This window comes from Garra rufa, chromosome 3, assembly GCF_049309525.1.
Source record: "Garra rufa chromosome 3, GarRuf1.0, whole genome shotgun sequence".
NCBI classification, from domain to species: domain Eukaryota; kingdom Metazoa; phylum Chordata; class Actinopteri; order Cypriniformes; family Cyprinidae; genus Garra; species Garra rufa.
This window is the reverse complement of record NC_133363.1, coordinates 53,713,553-53,738,539: the sequence shown is the minus strand read 5'-3', so window position 1 is coordinate 53,738,539 and position 24,987 is coordinate 53,713,553. Positions and strand designations below refer to the sequence as shown.

The 24,987-nt window shown below is 33.4% G+C and overlaps 3 protein-coding genes and 1 pseudogene across 3 annotated transcripts; 3 read left to right on the top strand and 1 right to left on the bottom strand.

The window, feature by feature from the left end:
* The first annotated feature begins 4,225 nt into the window (after positions 1-4,225).
* On the top strand, positions 4,226-6,584 carry LOC141331360 (uncharacterized). The gene is made up of 5 exons (XM_073836393.1): positions 4,226-4,265; positions 4,379-4,729; positions 4,822-5,163; positions 5,835-5,975; positions 6,460-6,584. Exons 1-5 carry the CDS (start codon positions 4,226-4,228, stop codon positions 6,582-6,584), a joined length of 999 nt encoding a protein of 332 aa, XP_073692494.1.
* Positions 6,585-7,895: 1,311 nt separating this feature from the next.
* On the bottom strand, positions 7,896-10,729 carry LOC141331645 (uncharacterized). Its single transcript, XM_073836686.1, has 5 exons — positions 10,684-10,729; positions 10,239-10,589; positions 9,791-10,141; positions 8,060-8,130; positions 7,896-7,970 (listed from the first exon to the last, which is right to left on the bottom strand). Exons 1-5 carry the CDS (start codon positions 10,727-10,729, stop codon positions 7,896-7,898), a joined length of 894 nt encoding a protein of 297 aa, XP_073692787.1.
* A 3,454-nt stretch (positions 10,730-14,183) lies between these two features.
* Positions 14,184-16,984, top strand: LOC141331644 (uncharacterized; annotated as a pseudogene).
* Positions 16,985-22,800: 5,816 nt separating this feature from the next.
* On the top strand, positions 22,801-24,681 carry LOC141331358 (uncharacterized). Its single transcript, XM_073836391.1, has 7 exons — positions 22,801-22,864; positions 23,106-23,181; positions 23,287-23,634; positions 23,718-24,071; positions 24,151-24,261; positions 24,393-24,427; positions 24,529-24,681. The coding sequence occupies exons 1-7, from the start codon at positions 22,856-22,858 to the stop codon at positions 24,619-24,621; spliced, it is 1,026 nt and encodes a 341-aa protein (XP_073692492.1). The 5' UTR covers positions 22,801-22,855; the 3' UTR covers positions 24,622-24,681.
* The last annotated feature ends 306 nt before the right edge of the window (positions 24,682-24,987 follow it).

Here is a 24,987-nt window from a genome sequence, read left to right as displayed (position 1 = left end):
GCTGGTGAAAATACAACAGTTATAATAATTTTGGCCACCACTGTGTTTATATATATATATACACCCTTATTAGAGCAGAAAACGTCAAACAAAACTTACAGGTTGTACGTCAATGAATGGCCTCCGGGATTCCGTGGTTGTGGGTCTGAAGACCTTTTCTCCAGAGTGGGCAGGACTTTGAAAGCACTTTCCCCGTTAGCATCTAAACCATAGGAATAATATGCAAACTGTGAAACATATTTTATAATCAAAACAACAAACTGAAACACTTTCATTTGAAGATTTCTTCATTGATTTAAATAATGCAAATTAATTCCCACCCTCATTCAACTACTGCAGGTTAAGTTTAGGTATGGGGTCAGATTCAGGGATGTAGAATATGCTCATGCAGAATAAGGCATCAGTTTGTGCTTCATAAGTACTAATTAACAGCCAATATACAAGCTAATAAGCAACTAGTTAAGTGTTACTGACCATTGTATTTACCAGTTGATGTGTGTCAAATACAGTTGCATATTGTTTTTATAGATTGACATATTATAAGAAAAAGCTTACCTTAATTCATGTCACCCAGGAATGTCCCTTGCTGAGCACTGGCAAGAATTAGGTCTGCAACTGTAGCCCAGTCTTCAAAAAGTCTGCCTCTGGATATAGCTTCCTAAAGTCTTGTGAAATCTGATCAAATCTGAAAAACAAATGTGGTTCAATTAGTTTAAGGTTTATACTGGTCTCCTAGTTTGTAATGCAACACAGGCATTCACTAAAACAGAGGAAGAGTAAGGGGCCGTTCACATGCCGCGCCTAAAAACGCGTGAAAACGCAAAACGCGTCGCTTTCTCATCAGTTTCTCATTCTTTCCAAAACGCACCTTGCTCTCACATGGCGTCTGCCGTTGCTAAGCAACCATGTCCCGCGCCTGGAAAAAACGAGCTTCCATTATGAGCGTACAGTATATTGGCATCTACATTTGAAATAACTAACGCGCAAAAAACGCGACATGTGAACGGCCACATACACCACGAGAGATTCAGTCTAACTTTACATACTGTAGCTAAGACAACATTACATTTAAGTAATAAACAATAGTACATACCAGTCATATTGTGGTTTAACATTATTAAAGTAAGGGACATAGCGTTTTAGCTAATGCAGATAAGTTACCTCAAGGAAAAAAGCGCGAAAATGCTCAACATAAAACATATGGCTCTATCGTTGGATTCGGCACGTCGCATACATTTACTTGAAAAAATATGCCCTTAAAAGATCAATTTTTGTATGAAATTATCTAATTTTGACAAAACATTACAAAGCCATACATACAGTATGCAGACAGTAAAGGAACTTACCCCCGTATTTCTACTCTTTCCATATGTATACTGTAAGTTATACAAATAATACCACACACACACACACACACACACACACACACACACACACACACTTTATATAACAATAAAGCGATTGTTGAGGCAAAAAAGTACATCGCTAGGCTGCTTAAGTTACAACGGTCGTCATTCACGGAATAAAATGCCAACCCCGCACAGCGACATATCAAATTTGGCATTAAACAGTGAAATCAGTGTGCTCTAAACATAACTTATTAAAAATAAAGGTAAATAATTATATAATCATATTATTAATGTACCTTATAATCCTGCTTGCTGCGAGGTGCGTGACCGCCTGGCGAGGAGACGAGTGAAGAATCCAGAATGTTCGATGAAGTGAAAAAAATAAACAAACCGGTTGGGTCAAAATAACCCAACCCAGGTGTTCATAGTGAAAGAACCCCTTATAGTCCATTTGACCCAGCATGATTAACCCAACTGTGTGTTTACAGTGCCTCAAACAACCCAGAATTTTGACCCAGCACAATTAACCCAGCAATGTGTTTACAAAAATAACCCAGCACTTTTTAGAGTGTATCTGATTTTCTATACTTAAAAATATTGTCTTTTTTATTTGGACTAGTTAAATTAATGTTATTATTAATTTTATAGCTTATTTTTGACTGCCTTTTAGTACTTTTAGGCTGAAATGTATTTGTGAGAAAAAAAAAAAAAATTCAACACTTTTTGAACTGCAGGTTTTGGAATTTTGGTTTAATATCATGTTTTTTTACAGTCATTTTATACCAGTCATTAATATGTTACCATAGACATTGCCCTACCTCACTCATACAGTATTACTTTTATTTGTGCAGGTCTTACTATAATACTGCAGATACTCTGTAAATTATATTAATTAAATATTTTAAATTATAGAATTTTTATACTGAATGTTGGCTACTTATATTAGGCAATGTTATATGACAGTTGTTTTTTAATAGCACAATAACATCTGTTTTAAAATGAAGAACTCATGTATGTGAACATGTAATTTACCACAGTGCTGGAAAATCTTGAAAATGCACCTTGAAAGTGCTTGAAAAGTGCTTGAATTTTAATTTTACACATGTGCACCAAAGCTGTTTGTGAATGGTCATAACCTTGTTACACCAAAATTTGTTATTTAGTTTTCGGTCCAGGCAAATTTGCTGGTTTGTTAAAAAAGAAGAGATAATTGGACATAAAGGGACTTTTGTTGCTTTACTTGCACAAAAAAATATTGAATTTGCTTTCATGTCACATTCAAGATATTTGAATACTTTAAAAGGTCATTTTGTTGCTCTTGTTGCACTGAATACTGTGATTTATTTTATTCATTTTGAAGATATTTGTTGGTGATTTAAATGTGGTTTCTGTATATTTATTATGTGTTTTTAACTTAAGGAAACTTGATCCACTGAGACTTTGTATCCATATGCAGTCTGCATTGTTTGTCATGCTTTGTAAATTAAACTTGGCATAGACTTAAACTTGCTACAGGTTTGCCTAGAACTCAATAAAGAGAAGTTAAATATTTAATTTATCTTACTTTCCAATCCAGATATTCAGGTTCAAGTCAACCACACGTCAGCCTTTATTTAATTTTTATAGGACAATGAATAAATATGCACCCTAGTGTATACACCGAATAAGAATAGCGTTCCTTGAATCCACAAAAACCATGCAATGATGCTTGCTTCAGTGTTGCCACCCCTCATAATTTTAATGCCACCCCATGAATAATTTTCTAGATCCGCCCCTGGGAAGCAGCATGCCCCCCCAAAAATACATTTCTTTCATTAGAGCTGGGGTAAAAGCACACTATTGGTGTGAAGGAAGGCAGCTCAAGTTCCCCAAAAACATAACAAACACTGCTTCACCCAGACATGATATCAACATCAGAGACTTCAAAACAAGTGATCTTGCTAGAACTGACTTTCCCCTGGCCTGGGAAGACAGCATTGAGGAAGCCAATCATCACAGATTGCTGGAACAATGAATGGAGAGCCTTGGTTTAAAAGGACTGCAGTGAAAAAGTACGATCAAGAAAAACCAGAAGGCTGCTGAGAAGGCCTCAAGATGGCTGTGGATCCATAGAGGGGATCTGGGCCTAGTGCGCTACTTGTAAACGAGTCTGATCACTCGCAGCTGGCTCACCTGTGTGAGGGTCACCCTATGAACCAGACTTCATGACCGAATATTTGTCCAAGTAACATCTCAAGATGTATGTCTATACACTATAGACTTTTTTTAAGAGTGTGTAAATTTGGAATGCATGAATAAACTATGCATTCATCAACAGAATCACAGAATAGTTAAACTTATACAGTATCTTGTATATATGGTTATATCTTGGATGCTCATCATCGCTACTACTGTAGAAAGAAATGTTTATATGGGGCCCTTTAAGGTTTGTTTTCTGGTTGCATGCTAAGGAACATCTTATTTCCTGCTTTTTTCCTCTGTCAAACCACATGATGTATTTTAAGTAGCAATGAAACAACATATTAACAAGACAGTTTTAAGAGGAGCCAGCTTTTTTTTTTAACTATAAACTAGTAACTAAACAGTACTTTTTATAATGTGTCTTAATAAATGAGAGGTTGTTTGGAGCGATGGAAAAATGGTTGGGTTAGAATTTTTTTCTACCATTTTGATGTGGCAAGGGGTGTGAAAGCATAAAGTTAAGGTGAAAGTGTATATGTACGTCAGTCGTCTGAAGCAGCGCTTGATGGACACATGGTAAGTCACGGTTAGCCACAATGTTCTTTAGCATGTGTTAATGGATTGATAGTGTGCTCATTTGTTCTCTTTTTCAGGGGAATTCAAAGCACAAGAATCATTTTCGGAGACAATTGATCATGAGATATTACTTCATTGTTTTGCTCTTCTCAACAATAGGTAAATGTATCTAAATGTATTTTCAAATATTAAACTCTTTTTACTTACAATATACTTAACACTACATAACACTTTCAACTCAAAATGTATCTGTTGTGTGCTTCATTTTGCAGTCTTCTCCTCTGATGTGAATGTTGTTCAGGAGGATAAAGTAAAAATAGTTAGAGCTGAAGAGGATGTGAATCTTACTTGCACTTCTTCAAGGCTTCTGCAATCAACAACAGCATGGTTTAAACAGACAGCTGAAGAAAAATCCTTACAAATTGTATCCTTATATTTAAATCAACAACCCAAGTGGAATGAGGACTTCAAGAAAACAAATCGTTTTAATGTTATCATTGGAGATGATCATTTTAATCTGACCATTTTAAAGACAAAGCCTTCAGACTCAGCAACATATTACTGTGTAGTCTCGTCATACTACATCATTGGAATGGGTGCAGGCACTACATTACTTGTCAGAGGTATGTTTTACTCTTTGGTTTGAGGCAACTGATTTTTGTTTTTCTTTACTATTTCTTACTCTTTCCATTTCCCTCTTATGTCCCTTTCCAAGATGGAGCCAAAAATAGACGTACAACTCTTCAGCAGTCTTTGATAGACACGCTTCATCCAGGGGATTCTGTGAGTTTGCAGTGCAGTATCTTCAGTGAGAGTTGTGCAGGAGAACACAGTGTCTACTGGTTCAGGCAAAGCTCAGAAGAATCTCAAGGAATCATTTACACCAAAGGACAGAGAAATGGTCAGTGTGAGAACACAACTGAGTCTAAAATGCAGAGCTGTGTCTACAATCTCTTCAAGAGCAACATCAGTCAGTCCGATGCTGGGATGTACTACTGCGCTGTGGCCGCATGTGGAGAGATACTGTTTGGAAAAGGAACTGAATTAAATGTTAAAGGTAAGATAACAGTTAAATGAAATGTCTGTTTTAAAATGTTGAAATGTTTGGTTTGATCTTTCCTTTCTAGAAAAGCATTTTATTCAAATACTAAAGTACATGATACCAAACTGTTCTAATATATGAAAAAAAAAAAAAAAAAAGATCACAAAACCACAAAACCAGCCATAAGGTTAAATTTTGGTTAAACTGAGATATATATACATCATATGAAAGCTCAATAAATACGCTTTCTATTGATGTATGGTTTGTTAGGATAGGACAATATTTGGCCGAGATACATCTATTTTGAAAATCTGAAATCTAAGGGTGCAAAAAATCAAAATACTGAGAAAATCACCTTTAAAGTTGTCCAAATTAAGTTCTTAGCAATGCATATTACTAATCAAAAATTACATTTTGATAGGTTTAAAGTAGGAATTTTACAAAAAATCTTCATGGAACATGATCTTTACTTAATTTCCTAATGATTTTTGACATAAAAGAAAAATCAATAATTTTGACCCATACAATGTATTTTTGGCTATTGCTACAAATATACCCCAGCGACTTAAGACTGGTTTTGTGGTCCAGGGTCACATATGTATATATATATATATATATAATATAAAAAAATATGTATATAAATAAATTGCCTAAGAAGTTTAAAGCTTATTTTCACTTTGTTTAAGAGAGCGGTTATGTGAATCCAACACTTCTTGCTCTTGGAATTTTAAACATCATTTTTTTGGCCCTGGTTGTTTTTCTGGGAATAAAACTGTGCATGGGTCAAAATAAAGGTAAAACTTTCCTAATACAATTAATTTATTATAGTAATATAAAATAACACATTTATAATGACATTTATAATGATAAGACTGTTTCTCAATTTTCCTAAGCGCCCAAACCTCAAGAGAGTCAAGTAAGTATTCCTTCTATTTGAGATCTTTTTTACTGTAAAGTCGGCAACATTAAAGCTCCAAAGATTTTTATTTATTTATTTATTTATTTTTTTTTTTTAATTTTTGATATCTTTGGAGCTTTGGTGTTGCCGACTTTACATTTACGAGCACCTACTTGAGATTTATGTGCGTGCTTTTGTTTGCTTTATTTTTTTCATTTGAGATCTTCAATGTAGAAAAGACTATTGACTGCATTTAATCTGTTTTATCAATTATTTTTAAGTTAAATAATTTTTTTTTATTTTAAGTTAAATAATTGATATTTCTTTTTATTTTAGGTGTATTATTTCTGGTGTATGTTATGCCATATAATGTGTCATTTTCCTCTCATAACTGGATTTTTTTTCTTAATATTAGAATGAAGACACTCTGAATTATGCAGCCATTAGTTTCAGTCAGAAAACTCTGAACACTAGAAGAGCCAAAGCAAAGATCAGTCAGGACCAGTCTCTGTATGCACAGGTCAGATCACACCAGTGACAATCACAGCTTTGAAGGAACATTAACTTCTTCACTGTAGAAATGTTTCCATCCTTGTCTCATAATAAAAACATTTGGTTTCATAGATTTAACCTGTCAAAATTATTTTTGTCAATTCTACTTCTCTTCAAAGTATAGTTTGAGGACAAATTTTATTTTCATTTTAATTCATTACTTTTCTAAAAGACACTTGCAATGTATTATAGATTAATCTATACTGCCTATAAGCATCATGTCCAGGATTTTTCAGTATTAAAAGTGTTAAAAGAGAGTGTTCTGTCTTGTTACCTCAGATTACAGTAGCTAACAAAGTCATTAAAATATGGATTGCAATATACAGGTGGTCATATTTAAATGTCTTTAAATATTACTGTGCTGTTTAGGATTTGTACTGTACATTGTTAGATGTATACATTTGTTAGACTGCTGTTTTCTGGGCAACTTTGGAACCTAATATTATGGTATGAACCATTTAACAGTCTTCTTATGAATTTTGTATATGTGTGTTCATTTGTATCTTCTTAATGAATAAATGTATATGTGCATGCCATGTGCAGTGCTTTCTGTGTTCATGTGTGATTGTTTTTTTTTATGTGCATTGTCATATTTTAGTGTTTGCAATTGATAAGAATGCTATGGGATGAGAGGAAATTTGCGTTAGTTTTTTTTTTTTTTTCACACACATACTCAAATCATAGGTTCCTGGTACTGATGTAAGATATAGTTCCCTGGCAAAGTATTTATGCACAGCTTCTCTTTAATAGCAAAAACTCTTAAACAGTAACTTGCTGAATTAAACCTATCGTCTCAACTGCCACCTTGTGGTGAAGGAATATTGCTATCCTGCTCGTGTTTTCGAAGGTATTTATTGATTTATTTATTTTTAGTGAAAATGAATGCAGCAAAGTACTATTTATGCCATTATATATATATATATATATATATATATATATATATATATATATATATATGTTGCATAACTATATTTAATAATAAAATAATTTCATCTGCTTGTGTACAGAAGGTGATAGAAATATGATTTTTTTTTTCTATTATAGCTGTCACTGTTTATTACATGAGCAAAGCAAACAACAATCATTATACAGCACATCATTTTTGTAGTATGATATTAAAGAAGATATTATGGTCTTTCAGTCTTTAAAGTAATAACTCAGTCCATCAATAACTACTTACTGTAAACAGCAAAAAAAGTGCTCAAATAAAATGATGGTTATTAATTATGAAAACCAGCTAATATCCAGCATTTTTTCGCCATGGTCTTAACATGTCAAACCCAAATATTGTATGTCCTTAAAGCTGGTATTTCAATTCACTTTTCAAGCTTTTGGCGATGACGGGTGAAGACCAAAAGTTCACTTCCTCATACTACAAGAAAAAGAATATTGCAGACAGTATAATTTCTATTTCCATATGATTGTATGGTTTTAAATTTGATAGAGTTTACTTTGACAAACCTCGATTATTGACACGTCATCATCAGTACTCTGGATTTGCTTATATTTACTGTCTGTTGCATTAATAGGCTCTGTAATAAAAGAGACAATGGTCGTACCTCACATTAGTTAAACAGAAATTTTCTAATATAGCACATTTGATGAAGGAAATATTATATTAAAATGAATGCAGAATATTTTAAAAATGGAAAAATGATAGAAATACTACCATGCTGTCACAAACTGTTGTTTGTAAAAGCAAGAGATTAATTCAAACAAACACTTACCATTTCTTCTCATGCAACACAGAAGAATATTGATGGTAATGTTTGATGTCAGGAGCACCGTAAGGACAATTACAAAGAGTAAGTGTGTATTCTGGCTTTTGAAGTTATCTAAATCTTGAGGAAAAATATTTGATATACAGTCAAGCCTGAAATTATTCATACTCCTGACAAATTCTGACTTAAAGTTACTTTTATTCAACCAGCAAGTTTTTTTTTGTTTTTGTTTTTTTACCGGAAATGACACAGGCTTCTCCCAAAAGATAATAAGACGATGTAAGAAAGAGGCATCAATGTGGAAAAAAATATTTCTCAACTTTTATTTACATTTGAACAAAAAGTGGCATGTCCAAAATTATTCATACCCTTTGCAAACTGACACAGTCTTTGGGAAAATCCAAAGTTCTGTACCATTCCAAATAGTCCAAGCTGTTCAAAAGCATCCTAATTACCCTGATCCATTGGGAACAGCTGTTTTAATCAACTCAACAGGTGAAAAACAGAAACTCTCTGATGTTGGTTTGTGAACAGTCATGGCTAAGACAAAGGAGCTCACTGAGGACCTGCGGCTGCGCATTGTGGCTGCTTACAAATCAGGAAAGGGCTATAAGACCACATCTAAATGTTTTGAAGTTCCAGTGGCTACAGTGCAAAGTATTATTAAAAAATACAAGATGTTCTGCACTGAGAAAAATCTCAGAGGACGTGGTCAGAAGCCAAAAGTGACACCTGTGCTGGCCAGGAACATAGTGAGAGAGGTAAAAAAAGAATCCAAGGATCACCACCAAGCCATCCTGATGAATCTGGGCTCTGCTGGTGGCAACATCTCAAGGCAGACAGTCCAACGGACACTGCACACCACTGGGTTCCAAGCAGACCAAGGAGGACACCACTTCTCCAGATAAGGCACACAAAAGCCTGCTTGGCCTTTGCAAATGCTCATCTGGACAAAGAAGAAGACTTCTGGTCTTCTGTTTTAACAAAAATTAAATTATTTGGCCACAGTGATGTAGCCTTTACGCCCATTTGGTGTAAAAAAGGAGAAGCTTTCAACCTTAAGAACACCATCCCCACTGTCAAACATGGTGGTGGGAACCTAATGTTTTGGGGGGGGTTTTCAGCCGGAGGACCAGGGAACCTAATCACAGTAAACAGCACCATGAAAAAGGAGCATTACATCAAAATTCACAACAACAACATCAGGCAGTCTGCAGAGAAACTTGGCCTTGGGCACCAGTGGATATTTCAGCACGACGACCCAAAACACAGAGCAAAAGTGCTTTAGAAATGGTTAGCGGACAAAAACATTAACGTTTTGCAGTGGCCAAAAAAAAACTTGCTGGTTGAATAAAAGTAATTTCTGGCTTGACTGTATATTACAGATAGTACAGTAAGTATTAAGAATAAACAAAACAACAAAAACAAGAGTTGTATAGATAGTGTCAGTTATGCTGACATGCTCACTTACCAGGATTGTGTTTAGAAACATTTCCAAATAAAATCTCCCCACATGTGGCCAGTGCACAGAAAATGTCTGTTTCTGAAGAACCAAACTTATTCTTAGGAAGGTTGTACACACAGGTCGGTGAAAGACAGTCAGCTTCAGAGCTCCTCGAACATCCATCAATTGTGTTTCCATGAACATAAACAGATCCTGGAGGAGATTCCTCAGATCCATGTTTGAACCAATATAGACGATGTTCACCTTCACTGCTTACTAACTCTTTTTGGACTGAACATTGTAGAGGCACATTTACATCTGATTTTACTAGTTCAGTATTGGGTAAGCTTAGACCCGTGGGTTTGCTGATGTTTGCCCCTAGTATAGATAATGGTAGTGTGAGATGGGTTTTTTTTCTCCCTCTCGCTCTTTTTCTCTCTCTGTCATCAATTACTTGAATGTGACATGAACTTACCTTTAACAACCAGATGTGTTCCCTTTGCAAATGTAATAATATTAGAAAAAGAGAAAGCACAGTAGTATGTGCCTGAATCTGACTGTGCAGTCTTCACAATTGTCAGATTATAACTGTCAATCCTTCTAACAACATCAAAATGACTGTTGTCAAATTCGTTATGAAATTTGCTTTTTAATGTATGGAGAATGGAGGAAGCAATGAGACGTGGTTCTTCTCCAGTGACTTGCTTGTACCACAACGCCAGAGTTGCTTGTTTTGTTGGTATGAAGCAAGACAAAACTACAGGATCTCCTTCATGGACTGATGCAACTAGGTGCAGTTGTATGATGTTTCCATATAGTCCCACCACTGTAAAGAATTACAGTACATAAAACAACTAAAATATATATTTGAAATGTTGATAATCATTAAATATAGATCATTATTTAAAATATACACTTACATACATCAGTTAAAAGTAACACCATCACACAAAGTTGTTTAACCATTTTCTTCTCGAGGCTCAGAGGAGAAGCTCAACAAAAAGGAAATTAATGTTATATAACATGCAGTACAGCTTGAAGTAGCCTGTCACTGTCACATGATTGTGTTCAGTTAGTTCAGCCATTTCCTGGGCCTGACACAGTTCTACATATACCACACTTGAAACCACAGATTAGAATCATGCAGTATCCAAAAATACAAACAAACGTTTGCTATATGCTTTATATTATGGCTATGGTATGCTTGTTTTTCATTCATATTATATCATATCTATCTATCCACATAACCACTACTTTCACCCCAAATTTCGGTGTTGGATTTGTGAAGAACACACTTTAAATTCTTAATTTGTTTGTTTCAAAATCAGATAGTTTATGGTATATTGATCTCTGGTTAGATATAATCTTGCATTTATATAAGATAACTAACAGACACCTGCAAACCCATGAATGTAACTAAGTCATGTGGGCCCCCTGCACTGAATATATAGTGTCTGCTGCCACCTTGTGGAGCATGATCTGTTTGTGTAGATGCTGACTCTTAAAGGGGTCATCGGATGCAAAACTAACTTTTACAAGTTGTTTGAACATTAATGTGTGTTGGCAGTTTGTGTACACAACCACTCTACAATGATAAAAAAATAAAGTGGTATTTTTATTAATCTTTAAAAGTAATATCCTCTTTTTAAAATCAGGTCATTCTCAGCTTCTTGTTGTTGTGACGGCAGAAGGCCGCTCCCACGATAGTAGATTGACATGAGCGCCTTACCTTAGACCCGCCATCACCGAGCTGAAACAGTCCGACTCTGATAGCCATTGTGTGACTCAGGTCAAGTCAAGTCAAGTCACCTTTATTTATATAGCACTTTAAACAATACGGATTGTGTCAAAGCACTGCACAGTAATTAAACAGCACAATAGTGTGTAAGTAACGCATTATTGTAAACAATCAATTAGAAATCCGGAAATCACAATAGTTGTTGGATGTAATAGCATAGCAGTCGTCATTTACTCCCGACATCTGAGCCACTGAAGATGCAGAGGATTAATGTTACTTTCGTTTTTAAAAGGAAAGCGCTGATTCCCATCTACATATGCATCTATGTTCGTGTGAATCATTCCTGATGCAGCTTTACCCACAGCAGAAGTGAGTATAAGGGTTTTTAATGCATCTTTGCAAATAGCTTTACTTAATAATGTGCTTGTTGGCAAGTTTCGCAGCTAAACCCAGCTAAATGCGGCTCATTTGCATTTAAAGGGACCATGCAATAAAATTTGTTGATATTTTGCAGAGCTGATTTTGACAAGATAAAAATTTACCTACTATTGAGAATTATTAACCAAAGTATATTATAGACTTTTTATTAAGACCCTAAAGAATCATATGAACTTGTGGAAAATGGGCATCCAATGACCCCTTTAAAGCCATTTTACATTTCACATTTTGAATGTAAAATTTGATCGTTTATTCTCCAAAATTGATTGATATGTGCTAACAGTCTTTGCAAGGTTGTTTATAACTAATCTAATATTGATAATTGAATACAATGACCATGTAAATTGCTTTTTTTTTTTGTGAAGTAGTTTTTAGCTTTGCTGTTGACATGCTAAACCAGAATAGTGTGTACAGAATACCAAAAAAAAAAAAAAAAAAAATCGCATTGTTTATTACTCATTATAGGTGCATTATCAATGGAGCCCCAGACACTGTGCAAGGCCCTGTGGTCTGTGCTCAACCTGACCTTTGAATAATATATATATATATATTAGGGCTGGGACACGATTAAGCGCGATTAATCGCATCCAAAATAAAAGTTTATGTTAACATACTAAATGTGTTTTTACTGTGTATATTTATTATGTATATATAAATACACACACATACATGTATAGCCTTTAAAAAATACTTATATGTGTGGATAGTTATATTTGTATTTAATTTAGATTATATATAGAATTATAAATATTTTATTTATTTTAATTTAATTTTTATTTTCAGTTTTCTTTAATATACATGTTTGTGTGTGTATTTATATATACATAATAAATATACACAGTAAACACACATTTAGTATGTTAACATAAACTTTTATTTTGGATGCGATTAATCGCGATTAATCGTGTCCCAGCCCTAATATATATATATAAGGAAGACACTCTGTCTCATAATTATTAGATAGGCAAGATAAAACTAACAGTTTTACATCATATCCATCTACTTTCTGATTTAAAAAAAAAAACTAATTCCCCAAGTGGTACATACATAACATCACTATGATGAATCAAAAGCTGTTTACTAATTGGACACAAAATGCAAATTAACCAAATCTGCTGGGTGAAAATAGAGTTTGAGTATGAGGATTGAGAGAAGTTTTTGTGTGAACTATTCCTGTAAAAAAAAAAAAAAAAAAGTATAAATTGAATGTGTCTCTGTCCATGGTGCTGAAATCCTACTTATGACAAGGTTTGTTGCAGCAGAACACCTACTCTAAACACTACTTCTAAATAAAGTAGGTCTTATCGAAAACAAATACTCTGTAATAAAGTAATCCATATGAAACCAACGCGATGTAGCATTTTGCCCATTAATTATTTTTAAAGAGGTCAAACATCACTGAGTTGCTGTTTAGTTTAGCCACTTTGTTCGCACTTTAATCAAAAGAGGTTCTATGGAAAGTTTCAGCCACAGGGGTGTGAGCCCTGATGGGGGCTCTCATTCTATTTCTATTCTCAATCTTACTAGGTGAGTGCATTTTTTTTTCTTTCTTTTCTTTTTTTTTTTTTTGGCCTGTGCTCATAGTCCAAAACCACAAGTGCACAAAGTGTCATGCTGCTGCTTCTATCAACATCCGACAACAGAGAGTGAGAGAAAAAAAAGTTACTATACTCCAACGATCAAATGAAATGCCATTTTGCATTTATATTTATTATGCACGCAGCTATTGATTTTTATAATAAATAAGCGGTCACTGAAATGTATGTACAAACAAACATTTATGTGTAAACATGTTTAGCAATAAATGTGTCATAAAACACTATTTATATGGTTTACATGTAACGAAGTCATACTGTACATCTCAGTATTGTCAGTAAAAACAACAGACACACACAGACTGTATTTCTGCTCAATTAATATATTTATGCATAGTGTATGCATAACACACTGAAGCTAATTTAATTGAAGTCTTTTATTTTTTGACACACCTGTAACACTGCAAGACAATCAATTATAATTATAATGCAGTGTAGACCCAACCTCATAAAACATTAATCACTAATGTATATAATAAAATGTAATTACTGCTAATCTAAAAAACTAAAGCTTAACAAGTGTGTGTTGGTCTGCTGAAGTTCACCTCACCAGCACTAAACTGCTACTTCCTGTCACTCCCTACAGGAAATGATTCTTTGTTTCCAACCCCTGCCACTTTATTTGATGAGAGGCTACTTTTGTTCAAACATGGCCATGCGGTTTGTGGTGTGGTTGGTCTACATTCGCTATGCTCACATATCACATAAAAAAGAGTTATAAGCAACATGCAAACACAAAGTATTCACAGACTTCACTTAATGTGCACAGTTTTGTTGTTTAGCTAGTACCTGCCTATATGTATTTTACTTACAAGCATTGCACTCCTCATTATGGATTTCCTTTTTATGCTGAATAAACATTATCGTAAACATTAAAACAAATTGTATCTGATCATAAAAAATAAATCATGGTAATATGTCAGAAATGTGTCCTATTGGCTGACCTTTACCTTTAGTTTTGTGAATGCTGTAAGACTTTCAGAAGATTTGGAATAGGGCCATTACATTTGAATATAATTTGATTTTTGAAAATATCCTGAATAACAATAAACTGGTCTGTTTATTTATTAGTAAATCAGTTTTAATATTTTGAACTTGTTAAAATGATTTAAGAAGATTACAGACATGGGCATAAATTTCATCTTACAGTTGGAGGGGACAATAAACAAACTTTCAAACTTATCAAAATTTTTGAAAGTTTGTTTAATGTCCCCTCCAACTGTAAGATGAAATTTATGCCCATGTCTGTAATCTTCTTAAATCATTTTAAAAGTTCAAAATATTAAGACCGATTTACTAATAAACAAAAGAGTTAGTTTGAAATTTGAAAGTTTGTTGAAAGGAGATACCTTTTTATAAGGCCAAATTGCCTTAAATATGGAAACTTTTTGTACTTGGCTTTTTGGTGCACTGAAAAATGATCTCCTGTCCATTTTTCTTTTCTCTGTAATTTTACCTGACCAACAACGCAAAGCAAGAGTTGTTTAAATATGAAATCAAATTATCCTGTGTCCTCCACATAGTATTGTAGGATAGGTATGAAAACAGAGAATTTAATATCTATATGAAGTGAGGTTACTAGCATATTTTTATTATTTTATTACATTATATATTAATTTTAGACAGTTCTATACAGTGGGCACATGTAGAGTGTAAAAGCCACACCCCTTTCAAATAAATAAAGCTGGATTTGATTCTTCTCAGTTGGGTTGATTTGACTAGAACGTAAACATTAATTTGTCTGCAACACATCCTCTGATGCTCTTTTTAATAGGTAAATATACTTTTATGATGTTTGCTATAGAATTTGGTACAATGAAACAAAATGAAAACGTTTGTCATGAACTGCATTTTTATACAGTAATATATAACAATAGGTAGCTACTATAATATACTTATACTGCATCACATGCTAAGTTAATTTTCTATAAATTCTGTTTAAATTAATAATTTGCCAGTGCATTTTTTTATCTTATGATTAGATTTACATTCGTTTAGTTCCTTTGCAGTTTTCATGATTATCATTTATTCACCCTGATGTTGTTTCAAATCTTTGTTTCCTAATTTCTTCTATGTGGAACTGAAAAGAAAATATTAAACAACTCAGTGTTTTTTTTTTCTGTATAATTTTTACAATAACTCTAGTGTTGTTTAGACACCAACAAGCTTCATAATATGTTCTTTTGAATTCCACAGAAGTGGAATTTAATCATACAGTATGATTAAAAATATATCATAGAATTTATTTTGTAACATTGTGCTATGTAGTTATTTAGTTCAAAGCAATGTTTAGATGCAATGTAAAATGCAAATGCAGCTTCCATTTGAATCTAAATTGATGTCTTACACTTTCTTCTTATAACATGATTTATTGTTTTCAGGTGTCATCTTTGTAAAACAAGCATCTTTAACTTTCCTGACGGTAAAGTGTGGAAATACTGTATCTTTTCTGTGTTCAAACATCTTGACAGAGCCCAGTTACATAGCCTGGTTCAAGTAGGCAAATGATTCTCTACCACTTTGTATTGTTACTCAGTATGTAAGAGAAAGACCAGCAGGCTCTAAATATTTTAATGGCTTCAAGGAGAATCGTGTAGAGATGTCAGTGAACAAAACATATTCTTCCTTGAAGATTGTAAATGTGGACGTCTCTGACTCTGGAATTTTTTACTGTGGAAGTTTTGTGACAAACCACATGATGTTTCACAACCAAACACAATTAGTGGTATTAAATGGTAATATTTAAATCTTAATTTAGTCTTTGTCTTTTATTAATTCTGACAATTTTCATATTCAGTGTTGTTCCTATTCAGTTACTATTAATAACTTTGTATTGTATCTTCAAAGAGACTAATCAGTTTGAAGAAAATATTGCAGGTGTGGATTATGGTAAGTGATACATTTTAGCTTAAATGTAGTTTAAAATGATTACAATCTTGTTCCCTTTGTTTTCACCTTCTCTCAGTTTTGTTTTCTTTTGTTTAACAGGGGTGACTGAAGAAACTTTGAGATCCTGCCATGTCTATTACACACTCACACTGATTTTGAGTGGCTTTGTTTTGCTTCCCACTGTATTTTTGATCTTATTCTTAATCAGACTGAAGGAAAGAAACAAGCAGAAGGGCATGTTAAAAACTTTAAATACACACTAAAATACACAATAAACCGTTGTCTAATGGGATGGTAATAAGTTTTTATTTTCTTGTTTTTCTTAGATGCCCACAATGAAGACATGCACATTTACTTGCAAAAGGTATATAAAAGTATTTATAATTATTTAAAACATGTGTTTTAAAATATGAATTTTACATAGAATGTTTTTTTTCCCTCCAGGAACAAGATCCAAATTTGCACTATGCACCTGTAGGTTTTGCAAAGAAGAAAAACAGGAGACAAGTAAGAAGTATGAAGGATGTGGAGACACATGTTGTTTATGCTGCCATAAGATGATCTACAGCATATTACCAGAATATTATTTGTGGACACAGTTGAATGGCTCTGAATGTCCTTTTTTACTGCTAAAGTTACAGCTTCTGTGCCATCTTTGCAGTGACAGACAGCATTAAATAAGCAAAATCTCAAGCTTTACAAGTGTCCATGGACTGCCATTTCTAATTTTAAACCATATGGCTTATAGTCCTTCACAACCAAAACAATTCTTTTTATGTTTTTTTGATTTCACTGACTAGTCCCGTATTAGATCAATGAGTCAGACCAATGATACACTCTATCACAGACCACAGCTGAATGATAGTGGGTCACTAGTCTTTACAGGCAAAAATCTTTTTATTTATAGAGGGAAAACACCACCACAACTATAATAATAAAAGCGTATCTCTTATTTTTCCTCTATTTTGTCAAATATCATTGGCTGTTCTTAAACTTATATATTCATCAATTTTACACTAGACTCTGCCCAAATGACAAATGATATTGAATTTACTGCAATGTTCCATGCAAAAAACAAAAACAACAATAAAAACGTTTTTGAATTCTTAGCACATTTGTGACTGATTTGTGATCTCACTCATAACTGTAAAGGTGGACCAGGAAGATATTCCCTAAAGATAATAGGTTAAAAAAAAAATAGGTAATAGGTTCTTTGGAGATATACTAAGGGCTACATAATTTAAGGCATCTGTTTCCTCAGTTTGCAGAGGACTTTATTAAGGAAATCTCTTTACAGATCAGTATGGTGAAGACATGAGAAACACATTCCTAAATAATCAGATCCAGTGTGTTTAGTGTGACTCATTGTTGACTCAAAGCAATTTTTGTATTATGTGTTTTTATATGAAATACTATGAGAATTATTTAACAATATCACAAAAGAAAGTATTAACAACAGTCTGAAGAAAGCACATCCACATCTTCCCTGAAGTTTAGCTGGCCTAATTTGGAGAAACATTCAAGGTTTTGACACAAGATTGAACTTTTGGCCGTCAGTGGAGAGAGATAGAGAGAATTTTATTATTAAAAAATATATATATTAAAAAAGTTTAAATTAATAGAATTAAAATTAATAATAAAAAAAAAACTTGCAACTCCTTGATACATGCAACTTTTTAGTTCTCTTTCTTTTATTTTAATATTTTAGTTTTATTTCTTTTATCCTTTTATCAAAAGACTATGGAAAGTAGTGTTTTCACTGAGAATACAATAAGCCTTAAATTAAACACCAAGAACATTGTGGATGAATTTGCCTAAATAATTAAATTTAATTAAAATAATTACAACTAAAATATATATTTTTTTTTTACTATTTGCAATTTGTTCAAGGAACGAAAACGAAAAACGAAAACAATTGACATTGAACAGGAACAAAAACAAAAAACGTAAACAAATCAATTTTAATCGATCTGAACAGAAACGGAAACAGAAATTCCAAATTAACCGGTTAATAACGGTATTTTTATTGTTCTCTTTATTATATCAATTTGGCAGACCAAAAACATGAATTCAAATTGTGTGCGCAAATGCAACGGTGACGCATACATCATGAAATGCCCGCGAAGCAGACGTCATAAGCAAAGCCCTTTCTGATGCAACGAGCTTAAGGTTACCAAGCACCTGGCTGTTTCATGTGCAAAGGTATGTTTAGGTTTAAGTTATTGTTGCCTAATTAAAACTTTTAGTTTAAGTAGGCTATAGATTGACTTTTTTTTTTTATAAAATATTTTGCTGAAGCCCATCCAGTTTTTCTAGTAGCCTATTTGGTATATTATAATTTAAGTTGTCGATCTGTTGTGTTAAATGTAAAAAAAAAAAAAAAAATCAGTTGTTGTTTTATAATGTTACAATGCATTACGTTTTCTTTCTGTTAGGAAGCAGACGGGACAACAAGGTAAGTGAAACAATGATATTATTTATTGAATGCAGCAAAGCCGGAGATGTGAGAAGACCCAAAGACTGGTGAGTATGGCAGACGTGGAAAGGTTGGAGTAGAGTGAACAGGTCCTGAATATTATTGTATCCCTCCTTGTAGGATTCGTGCCGCGGGGAATGGAAGGCTGATCCCTTGGACGGAGAGGATGATGGCTTACGGCACACACCACTTTGAGCTGACGTTTGGGACACTCGGAAGACGGTAACTTGGAAAACTGGAACTTGGAAGACTGGAACGAGACAGAGTTCAGGTAAGTAATTTCAGGTAACGATTAGATAGCGAAACTCTTGGGAAGAGAGACACTATAGTCCGCTTTCGTGGGAACGAGCCCGGACATTGAGTGGTGTGTGGCGTGAGTATTTATAGGTGACTGTGATGATGGCGTGCAGGTGATGGTGATTAGAATTCAGGTGACGGTGATCTGGGTGTGACTGAGGGTGTGGAACCTGGCCAATCCGTGACACTTTTACTTTTATGCATTATCTATCTATCTATCTATCTATCTATCTAATAAAATAACATTATTAACCGGTATTTTTTCTAGAAAACCGTATTGTTTAATGAGGAACGCAAGAACAGAAACGTTATGATATCGATTCTGCTCAGAGTGAACCGAATGGATTTTTTTTTTTTTTTTTAGTTTTTAAGCCCTGACTATAATATTTTTAGAATAAAGTCAAAATTACAAGATTGAAGTTCTATTATGTTGCATGAATAAAGTTAATCAATTCCAGCTACTCAAAAAGGTCTGACTGCTTTATGAAAATAATAAAACAATGTTGGCAAAGTTATATTGGTGGCATTTCTGAGGTTATTTTACGACTGTAATGCTTTATAGGCTGTTTAATTGACTGTTTTATTACTTGTTCTGTTAATTTTTTTATTAAATTCTTCTGAATTTTTTTCAACATGTCTTCTGATATTCATTCATGTTAATTTTGGCCTGGAACTAGTAGAAAAGAGGGAAAAGATGACTGATTTACATGCCGCTTGAACCAAGGTAAACACAATACATCAGAGTGGAAAAATACATATATTTTTTGTCTTTTGCATAAAAATAAAATATTATTTACAAGCATTTATACCATCAGTTAAACAGATTGTAAATAGTCATGTAATGTGATTTACCTCAGAAAGGACAACAATAAGAAGCATTGGAGCCCATTAACCTATAATGTTTGTGGGGGCCCTACAAATGTTTTTGCATATGGGCCCATGACTGACTTTCTATGCCACTGATTTCAATTATCTATAGAATGTTTACAATTCTTTGAACAAAGGTTAAAATAAACTATTTCTGTATTATCTGAATGTGATTTACATCAATTTTTCAAAAATGTCTTTAAGATGCAGTGTTACTGCATCACACATTTTCATATATATTTTAATTTTCTGCTGTTGTTTATGAAGTGTTTATATCAATACCAGCACATATAATTTATATAAGGTTCTCTATGGACCAGTGACATCTGGGAGTCTCTGATCAGGGGGTTCTCTCATTCACCAGTTCACACATTGAGGACATCTGCTGGTCAAATGCGTTTTGTCTGAGAATGGTGCGCATGTGGTTTTGATTCAGAGAGTTGTCAAAACATGCCAGTGGGTCAATCCTGTGGTTGGAAAATGATCAAACCGTGATCATGCTTGCAAAAGTGGAAGTGCAAACAAACACTTATATACTTATTTAAAGCTTGTACATAAGTTGTGTGTATATACACTACCGTTCAAAAGTTTGGGGTCAGTACATTTTTATTGTTTGTTTCTTTTTTTTTTTTTTTAAGAAATTAATACTTTTATTCATCAAGGATGTATTAAGTTAATAATTAAAAGTTAATTAAAAGTTAATAATAAATAATTTACATTGTTATAAAATATTTATATTTTGAATAAACACTGTACTTTTTAAACTTGTTATTCATGAAAGAATCCTGAAAAAATAAAATCACAGGTTCCAAAAAATATTTGGCAGCACAACTGTTGATATTATTATTACCAACATTGATCATTCTAATAATAAATCAGCATACTAGAATGAATTCTGAAGGATCATGTGACACTTAAGACTGGAGTAACAGCTGATAAAAATTTAGCTTTTCATCACAGAAATAAATTCAATTTTAAAGTATGTTAAAATAAAAAAATAAAAAAAACATTTTTTTATATTGTAAAAACATTTTGCAATGTTACTGTTTTTCTGTATTTTTAATCAAATAAATGCAGCCTTGATGAGCATAAGAGACTTCTTTAAAGACTTTTACAAGTCTTACTGACCCCAAACTTTTGAACGGTAGTGTATATACACATTATATTTTGAAATAATGTATAGGTACAACATCTTATATTGATCCAAATAGATATTTAAAGTATTTCTAATATTTCATTTTCATATAATACACGCTAAATGCTACTTTTTTATTGTGTTTGTCAGTGCAGAAGTCTGTACTGAGCGGCTTCTTCCTGTCAGTCACTGTACAGGAAATGATGTTGTACACTGTGAACTCTGACTGGAACTTTAGTATCACATGTTTAGTATCACATCTTCTCCATTTTTTTTTTTAATTCACATCTTCTCCTTATATGGACAAATGATGGTTAAGGGATCACTCTGTATCATAGGCTATAGCCCACAGCCCTTATCAGTCAAGGCAAGCATTTTGGCATTATGTTATTATTATTCTTTTATCACTTTAATGTTGTGATGTTGCAATCACTTGTGGACGTTTGTGGTGAATATGTGGCTTATTTTTAAACTCTGATGTACAACTCTGATGTTTTGTACATTTGTTATTTCTGGGGTCCCAGTGATTAACATGGAATAATAATAATAAGACCTTTAAAGCAGACTTTTATTTTTCTTACCTTTAAAACCCATTTAGCAGATATTATTTCACCTGTATGTTGTATCACAAAATCTGACTGTTATTCAATATACTAACATTCCTAACATCCAAATATGCCTAATTCCCTAAAGTACACAAAACACAGTACATGCAGGTCAGATATGTTCCCAAAAATACATAAATTATGACTGGGCATCAGTGATCAAACTAACCATGCTGTACCTTTATATCTTGAGGTGAATTTCCTAGAACAACATTGTGTATTTAAAAATACTTTGCACCAATATGCAGCCTTTCCGACCACAACACTTGACTTCCCTTCTTACTCTTTGATCATATCCTACCTCTTCACCCAAGACCCATTTTCAAGCGACCATATTCACAACTCTTTCCATCACACGGGTGTTATTTCTTTTCTTTTCCGCCTACTGACAGTGCTAGCAAGTTGCTGCTTTTTACTCAAAGTGACCACTAGGCTCTCCAACAGGGTTTAATTTAGTATTTTTTATTTTTTATTTTTTTATTTAGGAAAGGGACCATGTGATCCTCATATTACAAATGTAAAACAGAGCTGTCAGTCAATTAATCACAAATCAGGGAATATCCTAACTGAAGGTAATTCAAAGACATTATTGTGGCAGATGATCAAAACATTGAACAGACATTAAAAGTGGCATTAAAGATCTAACAATAGATGATGAACTGATATATGATTTCATTATTTATTTAGCATTAGAGGAAATTAGTATATTTGTGTATAGTCATGCTTTGAGGGCAAAACACACTGAATTCACTGCAAAAATTCTATGAAATAAGGCAATTAGCTCAAATACTTCCTTCAATTATATACGTATGTACATACACATGTATTTTTTGTAGGTATTTGTGTCTTCATGTAGGTGTTTATGTACGCACACAGATGCACACACACACACACACACACACATAGAATCATGTTAAGTTGTCGTTCTTTAGCATAGGAAAGTGTAGGCCTATATAAAGGCAAACCTCTTTGTGCTTCTCTCTTTCAGTCTCACTATCAAGGAGGGACATTAAGCCGGCACAAACAAACATGGCACAAACCCACAATCCTCAATGATGCCGGTAAGTATACTTTTTTAAAACTGATATTTGTTTGTTACAGAGAGTAGCTTTCTAGAGTAACTTTTTAGAGTTGGCTTATTAACAGTAATGGATGTTTTGAAGTTTGGTAACAGTGCCCTATATACTATCTTGGGATGTTTGTTCAAATTAACTTAGCATTTCTGTTGTTATTATTATTATTATTATTATTATTATTATTATTCATTTGGATATGTGTTCTCTCCCCCCTCTCTCTTTATAGATATTTTCATTCCAACCTACCTGTATTCAGTTCTTCAGAATGCTTTTTTTCATTCTAATGCTTAACATTTCAAAGTGTAAGTAACTATTGTTAAGCTTAGACTAAATTCGTACTTGTTACTTTGCTAAAAGCAAGTTCAAAACTAAGTATCCTCTTACCTATTCCTTCTCATTTCATTCAGGCAGCTCAGATAATGCAGATGTCGTGGCTCAGAATCATCTGAAGATTGTTCAAGCTGGAGACACTGTTAACTTCACCTGTAATTTTGACAGAGATTCAGGACCCAGTGCTGTTTGGGTCAGACAAAGAGTTGGAGAGAAACCCCTTGCAATCGTTTCAATATATCAAGCTTTAAATTTCAGATTTGAAAATGACTTTGACAAACATGATCGCTTTTTTGCAACAAAAGATACTGGTGGTTTTAATCTGAGCATAACAAACACAGCAGAATCCGACACTGCAACATACTATTGTGTTAAACTTTTTTTTACATTTACATTTGGGGACAGAACTGATCTTATTGTTAAAGGTGAGATGAAAAGTCTGTTATACGTTGTACAGTGTGTTTATTCAAATGAATACCTGCATTTTATTACTTTGTTTTCTTTTTAGATGCACAACTTAACATACAGACTGACCATGAGAGAACTCTGAGGGATCCAGAGGATCCAGAAGACTCTGAAGTAGCGCTGCAGTGCACCGTTCTCACTCAGAGCTGTGCAGGAGAACACAACGTCTACTGGTTCAGAGGTGAATCTGGGGAATCTCCTCCAGGAATTATATTCACTCAGGAGCGCAGGAATGCTCAATGTGAGAGGAGCTCTGATGTGAACTCTACTGCACACAAATGTATCTACAACCTGCCCAAGAGAAACCTCAGTGAGCCTGATGGTGGGATTTACTACTGTGCTGTGGCCGCATGTGGAGAGATACTGTTTGGAGATGCAAGAAAACCTGACACTCCAGGTGCCCATTTAAGTTGCATAATTTTTTCTGTCTGCTCACAGATGTAATGCTAATTTTAATTACTTTAATTTTAATTAAGGTTTTCAGACACCTTGGGATATAATTGCCCTGGTTTCAGGAACTTTAAATTGTTTATCAGTGTTTGTGATCATATTTCTGGGCACACAGTTGTACACGCAGCGGCGAAAAGGTAGGAATCACTGTATAACACATTCCTCTAATATGTAATAATATGTAAGAGAATCAACATATTAAAAAAAAAAAAAAAAAAAAAAAAAAAACATTGCAGTTATGTGTTCCAATTCTTATTGTTTTTTCAAGATGGGACTCAGAACATTCAGACTGGTCACTTAATGGTAAGCAATTTTAATATTTCAGTTGCCTATGTAATTCAATATAAATGTCTAGACTTTAAAGGCAATACATCTGACTGAATGTATCATAATTAATGTTATAGGATGAAGACAGAGATGCTTTAAATTATGCTGCTTTGAGCTTTCAACAAAGGTCCAGCCCCCCTAGAAGACCCAGAGAAAAACATACACAATAATTCAATATTTGCACATGAGAAATTGACACATTTTCCTAAAAATAAATTCTCTGTTGATCACGTTGATAAAACCAACAGAGATTTTAATTTCTTAATCACTCAACTAAATGACCTGCACTGTAAAAAAAAAAAAGAAAAAAAAAAAAAGAAAAAAAGTTAAAAGTTGTAAATAAAACAAAGAATATTGGAGTAGTATTGGAGTACTATAGTAGAATACTATTTTAGTTTTTCTACTTCAAAATGTCACATTTACTTTAATGTGTTCCTTGCTGTTTGTAATTAATTGTGAAATTTACTAGCAATTTCCCGAATTGAGTAAAGATTGTTTCTAGACAAAAATATTCAGTGTAAGTTGAATTATTCTGT